Source organism: Triturus cristatus, chromosome 9, assembly GCF_964204655.1.
Source record: "Triturus cristatus chromosome 9, aTriCri1.1, whole genome shotgun sequence".
NCBI classification, from domain to species: Eukaryota; Metazoa; Chordata; class Amphibia; order Caudata; family Salamandridae; genus Triturus; species Triturus cristatus.
This window is the reverse complement of record NC_140592.1, coordinates 48,232,593-48,259,781: the sequence shown is the minus strand read 5'-3', so window position 1 is coordinate 48,259,781 and position 27,189 is coordinate 48,232,593. Positions and strand designations below refer to the sequence as shown.

The 27,189-nt window shown below is 43.5% G+C and overlaps 1 protein-coding gene across 1 annotated transcript in view; it reads right to left on the bottom strand.

Moving 5' to 3' along the window:
• Positions 1 to 27,189, bottom strand: part of CELSR3 (cadherin EGF LAG seven-pass G-type receptor 3) — a 790,626-nt gene that overhangs the window by 125,018 nt on the left and 638,419 nt on the right. The window contains exons 19-20 of the mRNA XM_085624365.1: positions 6,625 to 6,808; positions 5,676 to 5,825 (exon numbers count right to left, since the gene is read on the bottom strand). Coding sequence (XP_085480491.1) covers positions 5,676 to 5,825; positions 6,625 to 6,808 — 334 coding nt within the window. The remainder of the gene's footprint in view (positions 1 to 5,675; positions 5,826 to 6,624; positions 6,809 to 27,189) is intronic.

Here is a 27,189-nt window from a genome sequence, read left to right as displayed (position 1 = left end):
TTTCAGGAGTGCAACACGGTGTTTTTTTGGCACCCTTGAAATTGCGTGCGCAATTTGCGAGTACCTATTGGGTACTCACAAATTGTGCATGCAATTCCCATTCATTCCTATGGGCCTCTAGGCCCACAGAAATGAATGGGAAGCCATTCCTTATTTGCGACTCGCAATTTGCAAGGCGCAATTAAGGAATGTGAAGGAATTGCATTTTATTTGCGAAACCTACATACATTGCATTTTGCGAGGCTATAACAGCAAATAGGTAGAATTCGCTATTAAGTACTCGCAAAATACAATGTTGATACATCTGGCCCTTTGTCTGTTGGTCATGGCGAATTGAGGACTTTTCTACTTCCTCAGTACTCAACTGCAATCCTTCAGTTGTCGCGTCTCGAAAATCACTTGGCTTCTACCTAGATAAAAACCTCAATCTTGAAGCGCACCAATAACTTGACAAAAGCCAACAATTTCAGCTGTGGAGCCTCTCTGGAATCAAACTTCCACTCAGAGATAAAGATTTCAAAGTAATTATTGATTTGCTTATGCGTTTGAGGATAGACTATGGAAACACCCTCCTAGGTTGAACAGCAAGGACACAAACAGCTCCTCTTAAAGGAGTCCTCTTATGTAGACGCCAGTTTGCTTCTGGGCATCGGAACTTTTTATTTTTTTTATTTTTTTTTAAAGACCTTTATTCAGAGACACACAATACACGGCTGACAGCCTACAACCCAGTGGGCCGGCAGCGGAAGGAATCTTATATGTGTAACCAATAACACAGCCCTGTGCCGTCAACCCGGGGGTACGGCGGCGTTAATAAACAGTGCATCAAATTTGTAGGGAAGAAGGACGTATGCCTTAGGTCTTATTTTCTCTTAGAACCACTTTGAACACAAGCATGTGCCCCAACAGGCGTGAACTTGTCTAACAATCAAAACTCCCCCCCCCCCACCCTTCCAAGTGACGGTCCACACTGCAAGCACCTTTGACCTTACTTCCCGGTGGTGCGACCTACGCATCACTGTCTTAACCTTCGGAGCGTACAGAGCAGTGGTATATTACACATCCCCGGGGTCTGCCTGCTCGATAGAAGGAGGCACACAGATGCCCCCTCTGAAATCATTCCACTTGGTCCACACCTCGACCCACTTACGGGGGCACCCTCTTGCCACATAGACGGTTTTTTCCTGTAGCATGCACCAGTCCATGTCTCTGTTCCAGTCTGACAATGTGGGCGGAATGGGACTTCCCCAGAGTCTAGCTATGTTCCTCTTCGCCACCATTTGGCCGAGCGTCACCCAGAGCCTCCCTTTTGGTGGCAGGTCCGTTGGCTCCCATATATTCAGGAGGCATCTCTTAGCCTCCAGGCGAATCTCCACCTCCCACACCTCCTCCATACACTGCACCACCCTGCGCCAGTACCTCTGAACCTTCGGGCGGCATCGGAAATTTTGGCAAAGTTTCACCAATTCTGATTATCACTGAAGCGGATTCCGAATGAAAATTGCATGCAACACACACAAAGCTGTATTTTTTGCCTTCAGAATGAACTTTAAAAAAAAAATCTATTTATTAGTTATATAGTTTTCATTAACTTATGAAGAAGTTATAGCAAGTTTACATCAGCATTTAGTACTCATCAAGTCTCCATCAACATCACATTTTACTTCAGAATGTCCAGGTTTACAATATAAGAATAACATTTTTTTTTTTTGCAGTGGATGCTCAGCTTCCTTGCGCAATATGTTTTTTCAGGCATGCGTGCGTATCCCACATTTCTAATATGCATATATCTACACATTGCATTGTTAAAATGTAGTCTTGCACATGTGCCCGTACCCATACATTTATCAATTCCCTGGCTGCCCTCCACATTCCCTTTTTCAAGACCTAACTGTATGTGTTGCTCAAATTAATTTAATTTATCATCTCACAGTCCTGCTAGGTTCTGCATAAGGGAGTAACGAAGGCAGATTGTACATGTAAACTTACTGAGATGGCCCAAATAAATCAGAGACGCTGTGCAATTTTGTTGAGACATACCATAGTGGTGTGAGATCACATTTATATGTGTATGTTGTGGGTAATGATACGCACACATTGAATGGGATGGAACTAATAACAGTTAGTTGTCAGGAAGACGACATTTGACACACAATGGTACTTAGACAAGGTTGTTATGAAGATGAAAGGTACACACTACTTGTAGTGTTAATGTAATGTCGAAACATTATGTCCACAGGTGTAACGATAAGCAACGGTAGTGCTTCCTAAACTAGGGGTAACAGTGACAAACACAACCCCCTTTGGGTCTGGTGCAGGCTGGTATTAGAGCCCTCAGCCGACACCGGGTAATTATATATGATTGAGACTCAAGATTAAAAGATATACATTACATTGGAGTAGGATTTTATCTGGTTGACCAGGTTTTATTGAGATAGAACTGCTGTTCTTTTTGTTTTGTCAGCCTATCCATATCATACAAAGTATTGTCCAGAGAGGCGAGTGATTGAACCCCATGCCCTGACGAATTTGCCACAACATACGTAACTGGCAAAGAAACATGTTGGCCTTCTTGGAAAAGGTTAGCAACATGCAGTGCTTTTAACCCGAGTAAGCTCTCATTTGCAAATAAAGAGGGCAACCTAACAGTGAGTCCTGACTCGATTTTAATTGCATGGAACACACTGTTCTCTGCATATCACGGGGTTTATGTTTTGGGACAGTTAATTCTTTCTTTCTGCTCTTCTTGTCTCTCTATTGGACACTATTTCTTTGTTTCTGTGAGTGGGTAACCGATGATGATATACGTGGGCATACTGGCGAGAACCTGCTGGTAGCCTCCCTGGTGTTGCATACGTGAGGTACCCTCTCACTCTTTCACTTATTTTCAGTAACTGTTCTTCACTCACATGTTGTGGGGGAGGATATGTAGGAAAAACAGATAAGAGCAGTTCCTCTAAGTGGCCAATTTGGAATAGATCGTTGTGAATCGGCTGTTAAGTCTAATCTGGGAGGGGAAATTTAAATTTCAGATCTTGTTGCCCTCACACACCTGTTAGGGTGTCATGCTTCATCATTGGGCGCTCCTCGTCGGACCGGCGCTGCAATGTCCAACGGGCCTGGTGGCATCTTTAGCGGAGATCTTTTGATCTGAGAACGCCGTTTATGTGAAGACCATGTGTGTGACTGTGGAGGGTAATAACTCCTAAAGTATGTGGGGATTTGAAAAAGCTAAAATAGACCCTGGCCCCTCAATATTTTTAATTAGGTTAGGTAGGGCTGGGACTAGGTAAAACCAGGGAGGCTACTCAGGTGATTCTAGGTATCAGGGTAGCCTATAGTTGACAGGGGTCAACATGTTTCGTGTCGTATATGCTCAAAATCGAGCGACACTTCTTCAGGACCGTGGGACCACCCATAAATAAATATACCACAATTCTTATAGAGGGGTATCTTTGGTCAACCACACGTAATGCTGAACCTAAATATGGTCCGCAATTGAAGGCTCCGCCTCAGAATGAGGAGGTCAGAGCTTCATAGGTGAAGGAGTAGCAACCGGACCACTGGAACGGTCACACCGAATGTAGCGGCGGGCAGGCCAGAACAGGACGTGTCTGCTCCTCACCTGAATGTTGTGGGGGAGGATATGCACAGCTGGGCGGCTTGACTGACAGCAGTTCTTCATTTTTTTTAAAAAGGTGACTTGAGAGTTTTGGGACTGCAAGACATAGGACAGGGTGCCAGAGAGTGGGCAGAGATAGGTATCCCCACGTTAGAAGCAGGTCCTAAGACTGACATTGAACAAACTCTCTCATAGCCAGGCCTTTAGTGTATGATAGGACAACCCATGACCATATGGAGAAAATTCGATTTTGTGTGATTCCATCTGGGGCAACCTTGTTTTCATTTCCTGCTTTTCTATTCAGTCTTCTAGGGTTCATTTATGTAGTGTGTAAGTAATTAAGCTGAATATATTTCAATCGTGTGTTTCTGGCAAATTTACGGAAATCTCAACTACCTTGCTCAATAATCGATCTTATCAGGAAGCAACTTTAGAAGCAAGGATAAACTGCTCTTGGAAACACCAAGATTTAAAAACAGAAAACCTCTAAAGCAATATTTCGTTGGACGTGCTCATTGGGTTTGAAACTCCATACCACCTTCCATTAGACAATCCCGCCCTAAATCTCTTTTAAAAGACAACCGAAGGCCATTCTCTTTTAATGACATTGCCAAACGTGATTGACCCTACCTCTGTTCAACAGTAACAATATGTGATTGTATTATGTGGGATTCTGCATAACTATACATTTGTAGACTTCAACTGAAGAAAATTGTATTATGTTACTATGGGAAGCGTTCTGCCATCCACTGGGTCTTAGTCGCACTATATAAAAAAACAATTAAATAATAACTGAAAGAATTTACTCATATTGGTGATGCCTTTAGGTCGGCATAGCTTTCCCTTGCAATGTCCAGTAGACAATCTGAAGTCACAATGGCATGTTGCCCCACACAAAAGTAAGATCAATTTGCCCAAAATCTGAGGGTTCTAAAACACCGTGGTCCCAGGCCCCTCAATGTTCAGCCTATCAGACAATCCTAAAGCACGTTGGAAGGATGGATAATAGGAGCTGTGCTTACAGCTAGAAACAAAACTATGGATTTGAATTACTGTATCCTGGCCCAACTGACCTGTCTCACTACGTCATATGGAAGCTTTGCATGCAGTCCAAGCTTGTTGAGACCAAGGTAAGGAAGTGAGCTAAAGTATTCAGTTTGGGTGCAGAGAGAAGATGGTACCCCATAAAATCAATACAATCCTACAGTTTCCACATCTTCAGGGAGCAGACAAAAACAACCTGAAGTTATGTTTCTCCATGAAAAGAGGACAAACACCTTTGATCAAAATCAAATCTGATAGGTTTAACAATTGTTTTAAACATAAATAGACAGTTTTGTATGTAGCATCTAAGCAGGTGCTTAGCCTATTTCTAAGTCTGTGCAACATTTGGAGATAACAGAAAATGTGTCTACGCTAAAAGTGTGTTTCCTGCAGTTTTCCCCCATGTGTATTTTTTTGTGAAAATGTTGTCGTCTTTTTAAAGTTGTCAATTTGTTGGAAGATAATGAAGATTGTGACAATTAAAAAAGTCCACAAAGTTGCGTAGGATTGCCACACTCCTAGTTGTAATCCCTGGTTCAACAGGGGTGCTACTCGCATTAATTCACACGGTACATGATACCCATCGCTCACAAACCCGCCCACCAATGTGGTGCCTCTAGAAAGAATTGGGATGACCTGCTCTGTAAGGTTAAGGAATAACTTGGTATTGGAGTCAATGGTTAGAAAATCTGCCTACCTTGAGGGTAGGCAGAGAAGTATTCCATCCTGCAGAATCTACTATGAGAGGAGGATGGACATAGGGCACCTATGATGTGGAAATATGTGTGCAATGCCTTTGTGAAGGGCCTGGATGGCAGCCGTTTCTTTCCAGATTCTCATTACTAAACACAAGCCAGCCATAATTTCATGTGATGTCTAAAATACAAGGTTAAGAAAGGATCCATTCTAACATATTCCTAAAGTTTTATAACATGCCCTCACGGTATACCATAGCTGTACTGCTGGTTCTAGTTCAGCGAGTTCTTCAGTGTGTAAATGGACAACTCACCTTCCACTCTGGGAGGCATGAGAACAGACGCCGGCAGCACAATGTGAGTGTGAGGATCCCAGGCCGACTGCCCGCGGAAAAGGTAGCTGTGGTAGCGAGGAAAGCGCCTTCTGGTGTGGGTATGGTTCTCCATCCGGTCAATGGTGAGCACTTTAAATAGGGAATAAAAGGGAGGAGACAAGGTTTAATGCTGAGCACTGCAGGTAGAGAGTGAAAAAGAGGACAGGAAGGGTTGGTGCTAAGCCCTGCATATAGTGGGATCCAGAAAAGAGGAATAAATGGACACCTTTTCCGTGCACTCATTTTCAAAATAGAAAACATCTAAAACAGAGACAAGAATTTAGATTATTTAAGAACATTTTTTCAGAGTATGCCAAAGAAGGAAAAGTGTCCCCAAAATTACCCGCTTTAATAGCATTTCCTATTGGCAGCTTTGGTTTCTAGCACCAACCCATTTAAGGGCATTTAACTGACGTCCAAACAGAAAGTTGATTCTGGCCATGACAAAGTCCAACGCAATCTGCTGCAGGTCGAAAAGCTTTTCTCCTGCATTTGAACGCCTGGAAATTGCCAAACCTTTAAAGTGTCCTCGCAAAAACACCAAAACGAAGGCCTGATCTCATCTATGGTAACACAACACACATTATAGAAGAACACATCACCGATAGGCACGTAATATGCAGCAAAAGATGAGGACGCACTGACAATGCAAACTGGGCCCATGCTATCAAGTGTGCTAAGTGGGAGGATTCTCTGCTACCTTTTGGGAGAGACGTGAGATGACAAGACCGAATTCGACAAAGCATATACACTTCTGCGCCGCTTCTATCAGCCCATCTCAAATCCTCACCTTACAGTTGGAATGCCCTTTCCCTTAGCAGGGTTGAACATCACATGCACAAGAGAGATTGAGAATGTGGACTAAACAAAATATCAATTTTTCACTTACTGATGTTTGGGGTCACTAGGCCAACGGGGTTCAGGTAGGTGAGCTTCATGTTCCTGGCAAGAGTGCTGGTGTACTCGCGCAACTGGTCCATGAGTCGTGCGCTGCCATGCTCGCTCTGCAGAAGCGTGTTCCAGTGTTCCTTGTTCTCCAACGCCAGCAATGAGCTCCCCACTCGTAACAAGTTCTGAGACACAAAAGAGACAGAGTTAGGACTCAGATGAAGGAACGGAGTATACTCAGACTCTGCTCTCCTCAGTGCACTTCCTTGTAGAGGGTTGAAAGAACCTGGGTTTTTAGTTGAGGGGGATGGAAGCCCCACTCAAGCAACAACCACAATCTTTGTCAGAGTGAAGCACAAAAAGTCACAAAATTAACTTGTGCTTAACCCTCTGATAGCTTGAGACAAAAGAAGGAAACATGGCTGACTGTTAGGGAGATAGGAACGCTTTACGGCGCAAACCACTGAATAAGACCCACCCCACCCCACATAGAGCCACCGCCCATTGAGATCCGAAGGAAATGTTCCGGTGATGCTGCATAGCCGCTCCGATGCAAAGCTGACTGGGGTGAAGCCTGTGCAGCAATGAGTGGGGAAAATAAGAACGTCACCGGCAAACATCCAGCAAGATGGCCGAATGCACTGATAAGCCGCCAAGTGCAGCTGAGAGAATACGGGCTAGGGATCACCTTTCTGGTGTAAATTCAAAACCGTAACCTACCATCCCGCATGCTGTCACTGCTACTCGTCGCTACGACAGTTTTTCACTGGCTTTAGGAAACTGGGAGTACTACCTGTGCACCAGTGAACCTTGCGCTCTCACTATGACAGCTGTCGCTGTGCCCGAGGCAGCCCGCAGACAAAATGGGAAGAGAGCCTTGAGGTTCCCATCTGCTGCCCTCTCATCTCTTGAGACCGCCCACATACAAATCCAGATGCAGGATTTAATTTTCCTTGATCTTCAGCTGGCACAGAGAGACTGCTCCCCAGATAAGTGGTCGGGGTCCCTGGTTCTGCGCTCCCCCGATAAAGGGTCGTGTTGTCTGAGACCGTGGCCGGAGTCCACCAACCTGGCAGTGAAACACACTCCAGCAGAAAAGATGTATGCGCTTCATGGCCTGACCTCATCTCTCGTGGAAGAACGGTAGCCTGAGCGATGATCCTTGACTAGCTGCGAGAGGTTCATCGACGCTCCCACAGCGCTTCCCCCTATGTGCCTGCGACTTGCCAGAGGGGATGGAGAGAGCAAGGCAGCCATGTTGTTTCACAGCCGCCCCTCTCTGCTGCCAGCCTACCTCAGCTCCAGGTAGCGCAAACCACTCAAAATGACTCAATGGCGGTGGGACAACAGGAGAGCAAACGGAAAGGACACCCAGACCCTTTCAAACGCCTGGATCAGCAAAACAGCGGGAAAAAAGTGAAAGGAGAAAAAAGGAAGGGTCAAGGGGTGCAGTAGGAAAGCAAAAATGGTAGAAGATCAAAAGGTGAGCCCCACACTACCCCCTGCTCACACACCCTGCCCTGGTCTGCCTAAGGGACTGGTGTGTGCTTTTATTGGGACTGCCTGTCTCCGGGTTCGGATGGCACGACTGCCCCTCGGGTTCAGATTGCGGATCTGCGGGGCGCTGCTCCTGGCGTTTCTCGATGAAGGGCCTGTCTGCCCCCTCCTGACCCCCTACCTCAAGTTCCAGACTCTCTGGAAAAAGGGACAGTGAGAAAGCCCCACCCCTGTGTTCCGTATCCAACAGCTCCTCACCACTCTCAGAGCCCCTGATAAGGAACTTGCCAATGTATGCTTTAGCATCGTCTCGTAGTGTGTGCTGTTATGTTTTTAATGCTTTCACTGATAGTTTACACTAGTATAATAGGCCTGTATGTTCTCTTCATCACTGGTTTGCATTGTTATTATATGCCATATGCTTTGCTATGATGATGATTTTATATTTGACATTTTACCCTAACTAGCGTCTCACGCACACACCGCTACACAAGTCGACATGCCCTATTCATCAATGCTCTTCATTTTACCCGTGTTGTATTTGAGAATATTAAATGTAACTGTTTTTGTTTCATATGTCACTTGGAGGACCGTCACTGGCTATAGTATACTTCTTGGTATGTTGTTGCTAAGTATTTGCTTCTATATTTTTTGTAATTACACCTACCCATATGTAACTCAGGTAACTGTTTCTTTGCGAACTATGCAAAGTGCTTTCATACCCTCAGGCCAAATTTGGCTCTACAAAACTCTAAATATCAATAAATAAATAATAAACCCTCTGGTAGCTTGGGAAAAAAGCAGTCAGGCTTAACATAGAGGCAATGTGTAAAGTATTTATGCAACACACAAACATTAATGAAGTAAAAACAAAAGAAAAATCGCAGGCCAATTAAAATAAAAGAGAGTAAATTGTAATCAATCAACTGACACCAAAACATATTAAACACAATCACGAGAACCGGAATGATGATTTTTTGAGTTTTTAGTAAAAAATAGCGCCTAAAATATCAAAACAACAACAGCGATTATTTGGTTGTGTGAGACCGGGTCAAAGTCAAATGTTAAGGCTGACTGCGGCGGAGCACAGGTCCGATACCAGGGGGTGGATTGGGCCTGGTCTTGGCTTACCTTTGGACTTTGAAAAGTTCTTGAAGATCTTCATTAGAAGGTAGGTTCTTCAGAGGGGCAAGGCAGCAGGCTGTGTACGAGGAGGAGGCGTTGTCATCAGGGAGATGCTGGACGCGGTGACGTTGAAGATTTACGCCTTCAGATGTAGACAATTTTTAAGAAGTCAAAATCCTCCACCAGTATGAAGCTGCAGGCCTGTAGCCAAAGAGGGCTCCACGGGGCTGGATACCTTTGTCGAGAGGTCGCACTGAAAGGGATTTGCAGCTGCGGAGAAGAACTTAGCTGGAACTTCGGCACTGTCAATCCACCTGTCAAAGCACCTTCACTGGATTTGCTTGCAGGTCTGCTGACATTCTGGGGTCACTCCAGCAGATGCCAACAGCAGGGCTCATGCCCCGAGGAGCTTGTTTCGTTCCTGTAGCTCACACATCAGGCCAGCCAACTACCCATTGGAGTCACTCTGGTAGTCCTGGGTTTAAGGAGCAAGTCTAGTCTTCCTTCCTTAGGGTAGCAGGTAATTCCTTCTAGCAGCAGGTCAGCAGTGCAGTCCTTCATCTAAGTCTTTCACAGGTCCAGAAGTGATCTGTAGAGTGGTTCTATGGTGCCAGTCTTTGTGTGCGGGGGACTCCCTGTCTTACCCACCCATCTGGTTTTGGAAATTCCTTCCCTTCCCTGTCAAGGCTCCAAACTGTCTATTGTGAGAAGGCTGGTGTCAGGTCCCATTGTGTGTGCTGGAGGCAACCCCCTTTGTAGTGTTAGTGGGTGCAGGGAACAGCTCAGCCGCATGCCATCCTGGCAGGATGGCCCATCCTGTCCACACCTAATCCCCTTTATTTACTGTCCGAGAGGACTACACAAACCCCAACAGAGAAGCCATTCACAGTCATGTGATCCAGGACACTGGCAGAAGGCACAGGTGGTTAGGACAAGAAATGGCAACTTTCTAAAAGTGGCATTTTCAGGACTGTGACTTAATATCCAATGTTACCATTAAAGAGGATTTTAAATGACAATTAATTCGAGTCTATACAGTATATTTTTATCTGCTCCCAATCCAAAATCAGCAATTATTAAATGTAAGAAGGTAGCCCGGTATTAGTCAATGGTAGAAATAGGCCTTACTGTAGCGAAAAACAACCTTAGGAGCTTTTCACTACTAGCACATGTAAAACTTAAAACCACATGTCCTACTTTTTAAATTCTATGCACTGTGCCCCATGAGCTTTAGGGCCTACATTAGTGGTGACTTATAAGTATTAAAAATGAAGGTTTAGGCATGGCAAAAGGTTTATTTTCCCAGGTCGAAATGGCAGTTTAGAACTGTAGTAACGGCTGCATCGGCAGGCCTGAGATATGTTTCAGAGTGCTACTTTAGAGGGTGGCGCAATGAGTGCTGCATGCCCACTAGCAGCATTTATCTACGGGTCCTGGGCACATGTAGTACCATATACTAAGGACTTAAAGGTAAATTAAATGTGCCAATTAGGTGTAGGCCAATCTTACCATGTTTTACGGAAAGAGCACTTCAGCAATGGTTATCGGTGGTAAAGTGCACAGAGTCCTTAAACCAACAAAAAGAAATTCAGCACATTAGGAGGGGTGAAGACAAAAGGTTTGGGGGTGGCCCTGCAATGAGGTCCAGGTCTAACATGGGTGAGTGTCAGCTTCAGTCTCCACTTTCCCCCCTTCTCAAGAGCTTTGCCATCCTCTTGCTACTTATTCTGAGGACAAACATGTTAACATTAGAGACACCATTCGCTTAGAGGCCATTTTCACCCTCCGAAAATGTTGTGTTGGATAATTTTTCTTCACATAGCAAAGTTACTCTCGCAGCCTTTGATTCCATTACCACTTTCCAGGTATTGAACACTACTATCTCACTGTCTCAGCCCTTGGGCTCACCCAAAGATCGGTGCCCTGCAAAAATGATAAAGCCACAGTGCCCCCTTGACGACTTTCTTCTTTGCAACAGCTCCTTAACGCATGGCACTGTTTCTATCAAGTGAAAGCAAACAGTTGTCAAATCTTAATGGGAAAACCCTTCACTCAGTCTTGAGGTAACAGGCAACTTTCAACCCAGGTCTCTGCGTACCCTACCTAGGCAAACGTCTAGAAAAACTAGTATTCCACCAACAGCAGCCAATCTGTCAAACTGTGTAAACAAGTGTTTGTTTGGCACCTTCCAGGCAGGGTTTAGACCTAATCAAAATACAGACTGTGTAGTGCTGGCTGTACTGGGTGGCCTGCAGAGGGTGACAGACAACGGTGATGTCAGGACACTACTGCTTTTAGATCTTTCTTTAGCATTTGACACCATAAACCACTCCATGGTCTGCACTACTCTTGAGAAGATAGGCATTTCAGGCACAGTAATAAAATGAATCCAGCCCTTCCTGGCATATAGGGCAGAATCCATATTCTTCACCTAGTTCTCTCCAAAGTCAAAATCTTTGAAAGATGGTGTATCCCAAGGTTCCACCCTCTCAGCCATGCTGTTTAATCAGTATATGTGTCCCCTTGCTAACCACCTTCCTCAGCAGTGGGCGGTGTTCTACATGTACTCATCGATTTTCTGTTCACCTTTGGAGGTCTTTCTTTGGTGACAATCAATCAAGGTTGAGAAACCGTTTGAGGACAATCCGATGGTGGATGTCTTACCACTTTCCAGCAAAACAGGGGTACTACATACCCCCTACAAAGTTAGAATAGTGGAATAACATCAGCTGGGATCAGGCCATGGCACCTTGCCCAACCCCTGCTGATACTGTATGAAACCTGGGCATCTTCCTCCATTCCTCACTTTCACTTCAGCATCAATCTAGTAAACTAACCAGCAGCTGCTCTTTCCATCGACAGCTCTCGAAAATAATCAGTTTCCGGAAACTCATCATGAAACTCAGCTATAAATGACCCCATTTCACCCCGTTTGGATTATGAAACACAATGTATCTTGCTTTTCCAGCTAAACTCAGTGGCAGCTGGTAACATTTGAAAGTGGTGGGCGTAAAATTGTCATACTGCACCGCAGCGAGCGAACGCAGCGAGCGTGCCCGAACAACTTAAGGGGGGTTTGGGGAGGTTTCTCCCCCGAGAAACTTTTGAAAAAAGAGTGAACAAATGGTGCATTTTCAAGCAAATTTGAGAAAGCAAGAAGGTTAATAAAGCAATTGTGAAAGTGCAGTTATTACATTAATAAAGAGAAGTCATATAACATAGGTAGCTGCTTATTCAGTATAACCATAGAGCTTCATAAGAGACTTCGAGATACAATGCATTGCTGAGTAATATCAAAGGAAGCTTTTTTTTATTAGCCACAGCACAGTGCTGTACCCAGACTCCAAGAGGCAATATGGAAACATGAAAAACATGAAAAAGGATCAAGCTGCTGAAAAATAGCCTTGAACATAATCTTCCCAGCCCAGGACATGAGCTCAGCAGCACCCACATGTTTAACGGGCATACCTGCCTTGCCCAGGGAACTGGAAAACAAACAAAGGGGAGTATTACATGTTTAACACGCCAGAAACCAGCTCCCCACCTTCAGTCTTCATGCTGAACAAATCAAACACTCACCCCCAGTCACAGATCTCGGTTAAATCCATTTTTTTTGCATGCCACGCCATTCCAGGTTAGACCCAGCCATATGCAAATCAACCTTGACGCTGCTCCCCATGGGAACAGTCCAGCCCGAACTGCCAGTCCCGGTCTTCCCTGGACCGGAAAGAAGCACCCTAGAACCAGTTTCGGGGTATCATCCCTCATCAGCCAGGCTAGCTTGTATCTGGTGGGGGTAGTGAACACGGGACCCACGTCTGGGCATACCCGTCCCACTCAGGGCAAACATAGCAAACTGGCAGTTTGTGCTGGACTGTTCCCATGAGGAGCAGGGTCAAGACTGACATGCGTATGACTGGGTCCAAACTAGGGTGGCATGGTGAGCAAAAGAACAATGGATTAAACCCAGCTGTCTTGACTGGGGGTGAGTAGTTGAAAGGTTTCAGCACTCCATCCACCATCTTGTGTTTATTACAGAAATTGCAGCACTTTGTCTCTCTCTCTCGTCTTCCCTGACTCCTCTTCTCTCTTCCCCCATCCTTCTAACTCTCCTCTTTCTTTCTGTCTCTTTCTTTCTTTATGCTCCTCTCCTGCTCTATGTCCAGCTTCTATTCTTTCTCTTTATCACTTCTGTCTCTCCCGTCTCTTCCTCCTTCCTCTTTCGTTCTTTCTCTCTCTTTCTCCACCTCCCATTATTTACCTGTCTTGCTCTTGCTTACTCTCTCTGCTTCCTCACTCTAGTCGGCCCCTTTCTCCTTTCTTTGTGGTTTGTCTTTTCTTTTCCCTCTGTATCTCCCCATCACTCTTTCCATATATTTCTCTCTCCTCCAAGTGTTCACACTTTTTCTCCTCCCCTCTTCCACTACTTTTCTCTCTCTCCCTCCGCACGCTCTATTCTCTCCCTTATGGTTCTTTTGTCGCTCTCTCACCCCTCCTGCATATTCCTCCCACCTCTTAATCAGTACTCAGTCGGCACCTTTCTTCTTGGACACAATACACAGCACTCTTACTCCATAAACTGAAGACCCAGCCCTCTCTCAGTGCCTTAAATAACAGATGCTTTTGAATTAATGGTATTTATTTTATCAAAAGAATGAAAGGCGGAGTTGGATAACAGCATGTAAACTGAGACAGTTTCAACGTAGAAGATTCAAAGAGTAATACAAACATAATGTACATTTTGTTAAAGGAATTATGCGGATTCTAATATGAAAACACAATTACAATCTTCATGTGAGAGTTTACAAAGATCGCATAGCATAATAAAGAAAGTGTTCTAAATCATGGCTATAGATTTCTGTGCTCAAAATAGATATGTAAATACGCGGCCTGTATGCCGACAGGTGTACTGTCCACCTGCTGTTGACACAACAATATTGGTTTTGGTATCAACTCACCTAGTAGTAGCGGAAGGGGAGATTTAGTAACAGGTTCCGCCAGTGTTACCTGAGAATGCACAATAAAACGCACACTGTCTCATATTAACAAATTAAAACAAGGGTGGTACACTGCTGTGGGCTAACCGCACATATTGTGTGTGTGTGTGTGAAGACAAGTGTCACCACATGCCATACGCGCTGAGGCATGAACAAAGGCACACAACGCCCTTCTCATTCGTATTTGTTACTCGAGCTACTTGCTTAACACAGGTATGGTGTGCAAAAAAAATCCGAACCACCTGCAGCTTGACAATATCCCTGTTGGTTAATGTACGGTTGCATCACCAGACTGTACCAATGACCTTCCGCAATGTTCACCTCTAAACTTTCCACTCTTCGCCATGAAAAAAAACAGTAAACTTTCTCTAGGTCATAACAGAGATTAGGATACAATGGTTTGCGACACAAATTCCGAAAAAAACACACAGTGGGAGCCACAGGTTGGCAGCTTCTGGCCGCTATAATGCAGCAGTGCACACAGCCCTAGGCAACCACAGTTTGGTGCAGAAAGGAGACTGAGGCGCTCAAAGGTTAAGTGGTTTGTCCAGGATCACACAATTTGTGGAAAACGAGATAAGGGCTTGTCTTCTAATTCAACAGTAGATTACGAAACCGTGAGAGCCTCTCTTAACCATCTCTTCTTCACCTTTCCTCTCCTCACTCATCTGTCCTCATTGCAAGAGCATGTCTTCAATTCAATCTCATCAAATCCCATTTACAACCAGCCTTTGACTTTGAGAGTGACGTAAAAAACCAAACCCTCACTTCGGACCAATAGAAGTATTTTGATTTTTATTTAAAAAGTCAAAAACACTTTGACATATTTGCTTATTTCCCATATTAGATTCTTTGCTAAATTAATTGCATGGAACGGATCACAGTCTCCACAGAATCAACTATATTTTATCAATTTTATTTTACGCATTGTGATTGTTCCGCCTAAAAAAGTAGGCTTGTAAAACTAAACATAAAACAAAATAGCACGCTGGAAAATAGCGCCTCTAAAATGTATTGCACAACAAAAAATAGATCAATGAAAAGTAGCGCAAGTGAACTGCAATATAAGCCAACATAGAGCACAGGAAAACTAGCTACAATTAGGAAAACGTTCATATCAACATAGCGCATAAAAAATAGTGCCAAAGACCAGACTTGCATATTAAAATAGTACATTGAAAAATAGATCTGTAAAATAGTTCACACATCTATCTAGTTCCTTGAAAAAAACGTTTGTAAAATACAATACACCTCAAAATAGCGAATTGAATGATGGCGAGAAGTCAAAGTGCACACCAAAACAGCGCATTGAAAACAGTGATGGAAGCAAGATGGCCGCCGTGGTGTAGGCTGTGCACAGCCCAGCTCCCTCTCCTCGCTCTTGGAGAAAACCTCGGAACGGCGTTTAATTACCGAAAAAAGGACTGGAGGGATTCCGTATGGGGTTTCACATTTAAATAAACCTCCTATTTAAACCTCCTATTTAAAATATCAGCATCTGAATGTTTCTCGGCGCTTTCAAACCCTCCCTTGCCGCCAAAATCTGCAACGGCTGGAGGGCGCTTACCGGTCGATACTGGAGAGAACTATACGTTTGCCTCCCTACGGTTCGTGTGTGGCGTCTTCGCTGGACCTCTGCTGGTGAACGCGATAGTAGCGCCTGGTTCAGGATGCCGCCAAAATCAACACGTAGTGCGAGGGCTCAGGCAGGACCTATGGAGAACTCTCTGTTGGGAGAGCTCACGGATGGTGCGGCGGGCACCCAGCGCTCCAGCAACCCACCTCAGAGGAAAGGAGAACGAGGTGCAGGAAAAGAGAAAGCCCGAGCAGGAAAGCATGGGGGATTGACACTGCCGGAGCTGTTTGGCAAACAGATGGCTAAAGGGGATACTTTGTTGCAGACCGAACTGAATGAACAGGCAGGTGAGACACGTTTGTCTTCTTCTGATTCTGGCAACATTGTGTCCGATAATATTTCAGTGTTGGTTGAATCGGCTGTTTCATCTTTATCTATCCCGGAGAAAACAGCTTTAGCGGTTGAACAATCCACAGCTGAAAACCAGGCACTATCAGAATTCGGCAGGGGGGTTCTGGGAGTTGTAGGATCTGATATCCCTCCTTCTAAAGGCTCAACTGACGACTTTGTCACTAGAATAGTTGAAACACCTTCAGCAGAGCAGAATAAGGAGGAACTATCACAGGCTAATACTGGTTCTCAAGAATTAACTGAGAATTTTTACTCCCTATCTGATTTATCATCGGACGAAAGCAGCAAGGAATGGTCTGAGGACGAGGCAGAATATAGCACGGATAAAGAAGCTGACTCAAGTAAGATTTCTCCGATTACCACGGTAAAAAAAACTAAAAAGGGGAAGGAAAGCCCTGCAAATGGCAATATGTCTATAGGATCTACAAAAACTGGCCCGATTTTGGAAGAAAGTGCCATACAATCATCTGAGCAATTATCTGAACATGGGATAACACTGTCAACAATTTATAACACCATGTTGGATCATAGGGCCGAGTTTAAAGCAGAGAATGTTCGTATGCAAGCAACTTGCAGGAAAGTGCAAAACTCTGTGCGACGTGTGATTAAGATTTGTTCGGACACAGCGTTAAGAGTGACTGAAACAGAGTCAAGAATATCGGCTCTAGAAGACATAGTAGCGGCACAGAAAACTGAAATCAGTACTATATCTGGTCATAAGGATGATGTAGTATCAAAACTGGCAGAATTAGAAAATCAGGCCAGGAGAAAGAATCTCCGTATTTTGGGCATTCCAGAGAAAAAAGAAGAAGGAGTTGATGTCCGAAAATTTGTATGTGACTTATTTTCTGAAGCCTTTCCGGAACTTACCTCATGGGACTGGTCTATAGAGATCCAGAGGGCACATAGGGTTCCGTTTAATGTGAGGAAAGCAAGGCCGGGAGAGGCAGAGAAACCCTGTGCTATTCTGGTTCGTTTCAATAATTTTTTGGCTAGAGAGGCTGTCTTTGGCTTGGCTAGACCGGATAAGAAAAGATTGGCAAAAGGCTGTTATTTTTTTGTCAGACCGGATTTTTGTAGAGAAACTGTGACAAGACGCTGGCATTTACGACAGTTGATATCTGGGTTTCAGGAGAAAGGTGCTGTCGTCTTTCTGCAAAACCCTGCTAAGCTTAAAGTTACGCATAAAGGCCAAACTAGGTTTTTTTTTTCTGAGGTTATGGCCAGTGAATTTTTACATTCCTTGTAAACATAGGATTTAATACGTGCGAGGGATCTGATTTCTATTAAGTTTCTCCTTGTAGCTGGGAGAGGGAATGCGGTAGACCATCTTATTAGGGCTGTTTATCCCTATGCTTCATGTGGTGGTTTGGGTGGGATGGGTGGGAGGGGTGGTATGTGGGGGGCGGAGGGGAGGGGTGGGTTTTTTGAGTTGGGGGGGGGGTGTTGAGTGAAGTGGGCACGGGGGGTGAAAAATCATCAATTGCCTGGTCACACGAATTCTTTGAGCTAGGAAACCTTAATTCTCATGTTAAGGATAATAAAAAAAAAAGGAATAAACAGTATATCATCTTAATCACTTTGGCCAAGTATTATGTGAAGAGGTTGGTCCTTTTTTGGTTTCTCAAACTGGTCTCATGGCTAAGAAGATAAAAATTTGTTCACTCAATATTTGCGGGCTAAACGATGTGAAAAAAAGAGAGGTGTTCATTAAATTTATTCAGATTATTAATGTTGATTTACTCTGTTTGCAAGAAACTCACATTCCATGGGCTAAAAGGAATTGTCTAAAGAAACTTGGGCTAGAACTGATTGCATGCTCTAAACAAACTGGGGTGAAGAGGGGAGTCGCCATTCTCATGAAACGAGGCTTGGGGGTATGTGTTAAATCAGCAGAGGATAAATGGGGGCGTTGGGTGATTAGCTTATGCCAGATTGGGCAATGCAGATTTACTGTTTGTAATCTTTATGGACCTAATCTGGACGATACGGAGCTTATGTATTTTCTCAACCTTGAGCTCGCTCAATGGCCACAGCCTCTGGTGTTATGTGGGGACTTGAATATTCACCTCGATGCCAATTTTAATATCAGGACATCCTCATTATATAAGGGTAGGAAGCCCGGTTTGTTTACAGCACTAAGAGAGGTCATTATAGATCACGGCCTGTTTGATACCTGGAATGCAATTCATATGAATGATTTGGGATATACTTTTTATTCTGCTCCACACAAAAAATTTGTCAGACTAGATTATTTCTTTGTTTCTTTAGAATATCAAGGTAAAATTGAGTTAGAGATTTTACCTAAACTTATATCTGATCATAACCCACTAGTTCTGGGATTGTCACTTGATCCACCAACAGAGAATAGACCGTATTCATGGTCTTTTGAACGGAGCTTGATCGGGGATAAGGAATATTGTCAATTTATGGTCAAAGTGATACAGGAGTTTTTCTTGCTCAATAAAGGTACAGCTTCTATACAAACTATATGGGATGCTTTTAAAGCAGTAGTCCGAGGGGAAACCCTTAGCTTCTCTCTATCACGACGTAAATTATTGTTAAGTAAATATAAAGAAGATTTTAGGTTGGTTATGCTATGCGAGCAGAAATTGGCTGAGACAATTAGGCTGGGTAGGGATCTGGAAGGGGCCCAGAAAGAACTCGCTGTGAATAGGGCTAGAGTGTATTCTAATCTGGCGGATAAAATAGCCTTAAAATATAAGCAACACAAGGAGCTGGCATATGAATTTGGCGAAAAAACTGGAAAAATTTTGGCTAAAAGAATAAGGCAAAAAGCTGCATATAATGATATATCTAAAATTAGAGATGTAAATGGGGTTTTGCAAGAAACGAGAGAAGGGGTTCTGGGGGCTTTTCAAAGCTTTTACCAATCTCTTTACAAACCTCCGGCATCAGAGATTTTAGATCATGGGAAGGATTATCTGTTGGGAGTCCCAACCACAGGACTTACCGAGGCACAGGTAATAAGCTTAAAGGCCCCAATAACATGGGAGGAAGTTGAAAGAGCGATATTAGCTTTAGCTTTGGGTAAAGCTATGGGTCCAGATCAAATCCCCTTGGAGTTCTATCGTACGTTCAGGAACATGCTAAAAAACGACTTATTGTTAGTATGCCAACAAGCTTTTCTAGGCAATCCCCCGGCTTCTTGGTCAATGGCCACCATAGTAATTTTCTTGAAGAAAGGTAAGCTAGATACGGACATGGGATCTTATAGACCTATATCCCTCCTTAATGTGGATAGTAAAATTTATTCCAAAGTTATTGCAAACAGATTAAACAGTTTTATGTCTTCTTTGGTATCTAAGAGACAACATGGATTTATTTCAGGCCGGGATACGACAGATCATATTAAGAGGATCATCTCCTTATTAGATTGGGCGCAGGCTACGAGCTCTTCTCTTGCAGTCGCTTTATTGGACGCTGAAAAAGCGTTTGATCGGGTATGCTGGAATTTTTTGTGGTCAACGTTAGTTTGGAAGGGCTTTCCGGTGGAATTTATCAAGGCTATTCAGGCTTTATATAAAAACCCCAAAGCAACGCTTCGGATAGCAGGCCATCTTTCTGGTAATATTATAATCACTAGGGGGACAAGGCAAGGTTGTCCTACATCGCCTTTGCTATTTGCTCTGTATATCGAGCCCTTCTTAAGTAGCTTGGATAATAATGCTGGAATAAAACCAGTCTGCATACATGACATAGCTTATAAGGTTTTTGCATATGCAGACGATATAGCTATTGTTACTTCAGATATTAAGTCTGCCCTTCCCAAGCTAATACAAGCTTCGGAGAATTTCGGTAAGCACTCTGGATATAAGCTTAACGTTGCTAAGACCCAATTGCTTCATTCAGAGTTTGGACGTCCACAAGACATGCATTTTGAGGTGGAATCTATGTATCTTGGGATCAAAATAACTGCGGATATTGATAAAATTGTTCAAATAAATACTGATACTGTAATAGTGTCTACTAATAAAATTTTGGAGAAATTGGATAACTTACATTTATCATTATATGGTCGTAGCAACGTCTTGAAAATGCTTATTTTTCCTAAGTTTTTGTATTTATTTAGAACTATTCCACTGTTATTCCCTATGTCTATATTCAATCGGATTGAAAGAATGTGCTCCAGGTTTCTCTGGAGCTATCATAGATCTAGAAGAGCTCTAAAAAAATGTACTTTATCTAGAGACAGAGGGGGTTGGGCAATTCCTAATTTCCAGTTATACTATTGGTCTATTTTTTTTACAGAATATGGGTGTTTTATTGTTTAAAGAAGCTTATCTGGATGAGGCAATAAGACCTTCAATCTATGAGATGCTACTGGGACAGGAAGCTCGTCAATGTTTAGTTCGCATCATTGAACCAAGTTATTACAAGAAAACTAAATTTTAAATTGTTTTAACCGTCTTTGAGATCTGGAAGAAAATTAAAAAGAAAATTGGATTTACTACTAATTTAAATTATTATACACCTTTAAGCAATTGCCCTTTGTTACCTGATATTTTTAAAGACCCTATTATGTATAGATGGCATCGGGCTGGGATAACCCAACTGGGTGATTTGATGGAGGGCCAACATATAGGGTCTTTTTCGTTTTTACAACAAAAATATGGTCTTTTACGATCTGAATTCTTTAAGTTTTTACAAATTCGGAGTTTTCTAGATAGAAATTGTTCTGAAAGTCAAAATGTGCTTCAGAAGGTCAAAATTATTGAAGCACTTCGGAAACGACCAAGAATCGGCCATATTTACCAATTGCTGATGGAGCATTATCAAGATGATATATTGATGTTAGAAGATAAATGGATAAAGAAACTTAACGTGCCAAGTTTGGACATGCATAGAGTTATAGGAATTTCTGTTAAAATATTATATAATGGATCATTAATGAGCCAACATTTTATGTCCATATATGATTTATACTATACGCCTGCTAAATTGGCGAGATGGGCACCAGGCAAAGTGAACAAATGTAACCGTTGTGATTTAAATGCAGCAGATACGATACATATGTTTTTTTTGTGTCCAAAGCTAAGTAATTTCATTCGTGATATAGAGAATTTTTTGTCAACCTATTTAGGTGTCCAAACGCAAATTTCAGCAGAACTGGTTATTTTAGGTGTACAAACTAGTAGTGTTTGTTCAAGAACTGATTTGGAGGATAGATTCTTATTTATATGCATGTCTATCTTTCGCTGTTGTATTACTACACACTGGTTAGATGCTGAACCACCCGTTTTTAGCTATTGGCAAGCCAAATTATTGTCTGTCTATCATCTGGAAACTGCTGTCTATAAAACAAAGGGTAAGAATAGAAGGGCACTTGGGTTAAAATTATGGTCTCCAGTTCTCAATTGGCTATGAATGGAATTTTACGTTTTTGTATTGCTTATGTTGTGATCTATTTGATGATATTACTAATTGGTCTATATGCTATATAATGTTTGTGTCCTGGCTTTTTGATGATATAAAATCAATAAAGAAAATATAAAAAAAAAAGAAAACAGTGATACATAGAAGCATTATTTATCAAGATATTACATTGAAAAATAGCTCAACTGAAGGCCCACTCCTCACAATAGAGGACTGAAAACAATCCGGGCCCCTGTGCTCCCGTACACGATATATATTTCAGCCTTAACACGGCGCAATGTGAGCCCTTCTTATTTATCACTCGAGTCTCTCCATAAATACTTTAACCACAGAAATACTGAAAAAGGACGAGTGTTCTCTCTTCTGCATGCATGCTGCTAGAGCAGGTAAGTGGAGACTTGTAGAAGTAAATGGAAGACTTGCCTCAAGAAGCTGTAAAACGTAGCAGATGAGATTTTTAACCTTGACAGGTGTATATGCTTGAAGATGCAGTAATAGACAGAGCTCTTGCACATGGCTACATAACATGCATGTGTAGTGAGCCTATATGTCTAACGCAATATTGTCATACACTCCTCAGGGAGGTGTAGGTAGCCAAACTCTAAGGTTCTCAGGTGCCAGATCGCTAGGCTGAGCTGGGTGGCTGATTTTGCCACATTGTTCGGTGAGAAGGTCCAGACTGACTAGAGGCCAGTGGGGACTGATGGGCATCTCCAGGAGCATCACATACCAGGTCTGTATGGCCCAGGTTGGGGCCACTAGGATGAGGTCATGGACACCTGCCTCACCTTCCTCACCATGTACAAAATGGGTAGGAGGGGGCAGCAAAGTTTATGGAACTCATCCCTGACTTGACCTCTCAGCAGCGTTTGACCAGTGTAGACCATGTTGTTCTGGTGAATAAAAGAGGCCATAGACTCAATGGCCCACTTTGTAGTAGATAAAAGAACTTTTACAAGTCACAAATGTGCAGGCTGCCATTGAGATGAATACATTAATTTATTCTCAACACAAATATATCTGATCTCAGGAGAAAAAAACAAAATATAGAAAAAATCAACATGAAGACAAAAACTGTTTTAGAATGTACCAGATAAAGGAAGAAATGAACAGACAAAAGAGGATGGGGAAAGATTTTAAGGTTAAATGAAAAGCATTGCAAAAATGGACCATAAAAATAAAAGATAAAATACACTGTTGTGTAAACTTGGTGCCAATATGCTTGAAATATTTTTTTAATTTGTAAAAAGTAACTTTCACATATACTTTTAATAGAAAAGTATGGGTGCTTCCTAGCAAGCAGATGTACTTTGAATATATGTAGAAACCAGTGGCTAGTTTGTAAAAAACATAAGTGCTGCCGCTCTCGTCAGGAGGCAGCTGACACCTGTTGGCGCCTCCTAAAACAGAACCAACTACTAACCATGAAAGTTGGTAGAGGATGTGGCATAATGGCCAGAGCTGCCGACTTCGGAGCTGGAAAACCAGATTCAAGTCTCTGCGTCGGCTCAACATCCTGATTCCGGAGAAATTACTTAATCTCACTGTAAATAGACGTGTCTAACTGGTGCTCATGAAAAGCGCCGGAGTCGATGATTAAATGCCTGTACTGAGCACCAGAAAACACCGGCTCAAAATAAGCACTAATAGTAGTTTAGTTTTAATGCTTATTGCAGGAAGCTATGATTCCTGTTGTATCAAGGAAAAAGACTCAGGGATGATTTGAAAGACGATGAAGAATGGAATAAAAAAAGCACTGGCAATGTAGTGTATTGGCCACCAACCCTGGCATCGAAGATTTATTTTTAAGCGGATAAATGGATGTGCATAAGTGAACGGATAGAATGATATTACATTGCAAAAAGCCTATGACGGAGATGGGTTGACCTGTTTCCCCATGATAGTAAAACAGGCCCCATGGCCTGGCGAAACAGCTAAAGCTGTCTCTGGGCCGGATCTAAAAAAGGGGGAAGAGGGGAAATACAATGGCATGCCAACCCAGAAGAATATCAAAAGAACCGAGTAGGAATAATCCTTTTGAACCCCAGCCAGGTGCAATCAAATAGAGGTGAAGGCTAGTCCAGAAAGTCAAGTAAGTAGCCGAAAATGCCCCGCACTGTGGCTTTAAAAGGGTCAATATCCTTTGAGTGACAATAGCAGACAAATCTTTTCCACTTGACAGCATAGCAGGCATGGGTGGTAGGTCTGCACACTCCCTTGAGAATGCTCATGCATTTAGGTGGAAGATAAAGGTACCCAAATTCTATGGGTACCCAGATAGCAAGATAGAGGGATCGGGATCTGGGTGCCTGATTTCCCCAATAGATCTGTGTGAGAAAGTCCGGCTTCTTGGGGAGTCTCTCGTGCGGGACCACAGAGAGTTCGATCAGTCGTGAACCAGGGCTGGCTGGCCCATGTGGGTGCCACCAGGATAAAAGTGAGGGACATCTGCCGATGCCTCTGAACCACAAACGAAAGAAGGGGGGGAGGTGGAAAAGCATAAGCAAATAGCCCTGACCACTTCATCCATAGTGCATTGCCGCTGGACTGAGGATGTGGGAACCTGGAGGAAACGTTTGGGCACCTGGTGTTTTCTGCTGTTGCGAACAGGACTATGTGAGGGAAACTTCATCTGCGAAAGTAGTGGAGAAGGACTTCTGGGTGGAGTTCCAACTCGTGGACTCGTTGCTGCATCCTGCTGAGGAGGTCGGCAAAATCATTGTCCATCCCCGGAAGGTGCTCTGCGAGCAAATGAATTGTGTGGCAGAGTGCCCAATCATAAATGGCCTGGGATAGCTGAGAAAGTTCTGAAGAGCGTGTGCCCCCTGTTTCTGAAGGAGTATATGGCTGTCATATTGTCCATGCGGATGAGAGCAACCTTGCCTACCAGGTGAGGTAGGAAAGCCTTTAGTGTCAGATGAGCAGCTAGAAGCTGCAGGTAGTTGATGTGGAGGCCCTAATGTCTGGGTTCCTACTGACCCTGGATGGTCAGATCTTGTAAGTGTGCACCCCAACCTGTAAGAGAGGCGTCCGTTGAAATAATCCTCTGCGGAACTGGGTGGAGGAAAGGCCACTCCTGCAACAGGTTGTTTGAGTTCCACCACTGCAGAAAGCGACAAGTGCGTCCGTCGTTCATCACTAGATTCTCCCAATGACCCACCACCTGAGACCACTGTTGCGCTAAGCATTCCTGCAGCAGACGCATGTGTAGCCTGGCATGTGGAGCAATGTAGGTGGCCATCATGCCTAGGCCACATGACTGTTCTGACCGTCAGTTGATTTGGTTGGAACAGAGGGAGCAGTGTGTAAAAGGACAAGATCATGGCAGAGTTTGGATAGGCTATGCCTACCTCTGAATCGAGAATAGCCCCTAAGTAGGGTTGGATCTAGAGGGCTTGGAGGAGGGAGTCGATGACCATGCTCATTATTTCTAAGAGGAGTTACAAAACCTTGGGACTCGAAAGACTTCTTCGCAGAAAAACAACTTGCACACATCCAGGCCCACAACTAGATAGCAGGAGTATGCACAGCGTGTGTATCTACAGCCACACATGCCTCAAATAGTTGATTTACTGCCTGGCTTCAGTCTCCTGCTTCACAGCGAGGCAGGGCAGGCAGTCTGGGACAGACAGCCCACACTTAAATACATCAATTTGTTTTGAGATCCGATTGTATCTCTCAATAAATCGATCTATTTAATATTTGTTTTAGGTGAACGTGTAGTAATTTCAGAGGGGCAGCCCCAGAGCCCTAATGGAGAAACTGCCCCTGGAAGCAATGCAAGTAAGTCAGGTGAGATTAAAAAGTAGAAAATAATAGTGATGGAAGCAATGATTACAGAAGTATTGCTGATAGCACCTTACTTGTCACTGAGGTAAGGTGGTAGGACGAGATGGAGATTTGCATGAGTTAAAATTAAGGCAATAAGACCTAGCAAAATAGGAGAAGGAGAAGAATGTAGAACAGATGAGCAGGGCCAGAGGGAATCATGAATAGATGAGTGCAAAAGTCGGGACAGAAAACAGGTATAGCGGTGAAAGTGTGTCTTAATGTGTTCTACTAACCTACGTAGACGATAGACGAATGTGGTGATCAAAAGATTTCAACAGGAGGGAAACCAGAGATTGTACTTTCATCATGAAGAGCATGGAAGAAATAAGAAGACCAGTTTTAATGAATAAAGCTTAAAATTATGTATCGTCACCCGTTCTTGAAGGATATCACAGGTAGGAACGAGATATGAGCTCTCATCAGGTGAGCAAGCCTTGAGGTATAGCTAAGCGTTGACAGTTTATGGCTGGCAATAGATTTCTCTATTCATTAGGATGACACCAAGAGGTTTGATGGACCTTTGTGCTGCTCCAGAGGGTTGGGAAGGATGAGTAGCTGATTTTGATCTGCTGAGCTGGATTACTAGAATACGAGGCGAAACACTTAAGGGCTACACCAAAAATACAATATTTTGGAATACTTATAATGTTAAAGAAGGCCCATAGATCAAGGAGAAGAAGTAGGCATGACTCATCCAAACCAAGAATACGTAAAACATCAACAACCTGTATCACGGCGCTCGAAGTGCTGCAGCTTGGTCTGAAGCCTGAGTGGAGATCGTTATAGGATAGGATAGGATATAGGTTTTTTAAAGCGCTCGAATGCCGTAGCCGGAGATGATTTTATATTGTGAGGCTATCTAACTTTCAAACATCGTTTCATGGAAAGGAAGTTGAAGGTTTCATCAACAAAGGCTGCTGGACGAGAGGAGGGAGCATGTGGAGACATAGGTTCTTATTTGGCTATAGCAGGCTGTATAGAGTCCGTTGCGTAAATTCAGCAGGGATGTACTCCGCTGCTCTTGCACAGTAAAGCCCACCATATTTAGAGATCTCTGTTAGGCAGGCAGAGATCTCTATGCCTTCAGCAGAGCAGCTGCCATGACAGCTCCGCTGAAGGCACTGAAACTTTGCTATTTGCGTACCATGATCAAAGCACCTGCACATAGAAGTTTTTAGATTTTTAAAAACAAACTTGCAAAGCGGGAATTTGTTGTTGAAAAAAAATTAAATGAGTTTAATACGCTGGGAGTTTTCTCCCACTGCAGGAGGGTCGTTTTTTCCCTGCTTGGGTCCGCTAGGCCTTTCCTGGCAGTCTTGAGTAAGAAAAAATTACATCAGAACCTGCGCTCTATATAGGGCGGGCGGTGTGCGGTACAGAGAGACCAAAGGCCTAATATCAGTTGGCCTTTGGTCAAAGATGTCCACCCATGGAGCAAAGGGTAGGCTCTGCCTTCGGAAACATGCTGGTTCCCCTGACTCTAACATAGTCGAGGTAACCGTCAATATGGTGGACAGCATACTCCGCCACATTTCTGACAAAGTACTGGTCTGCCAAACTGTACACAAGACCCATAGTCTGATATCAGCATGCTGATGACACTGAAAACTGTGTCTTCCTCAAGCAGCCAAGAGCAGCATCTGCCTTTCTTTTTGACCAGCTTCACAAACCAGTCACCAGCGTTTCCTTTGCAAAGTGGATACAAGCAAGTTGGGTCCAGCTGGACGAGGCA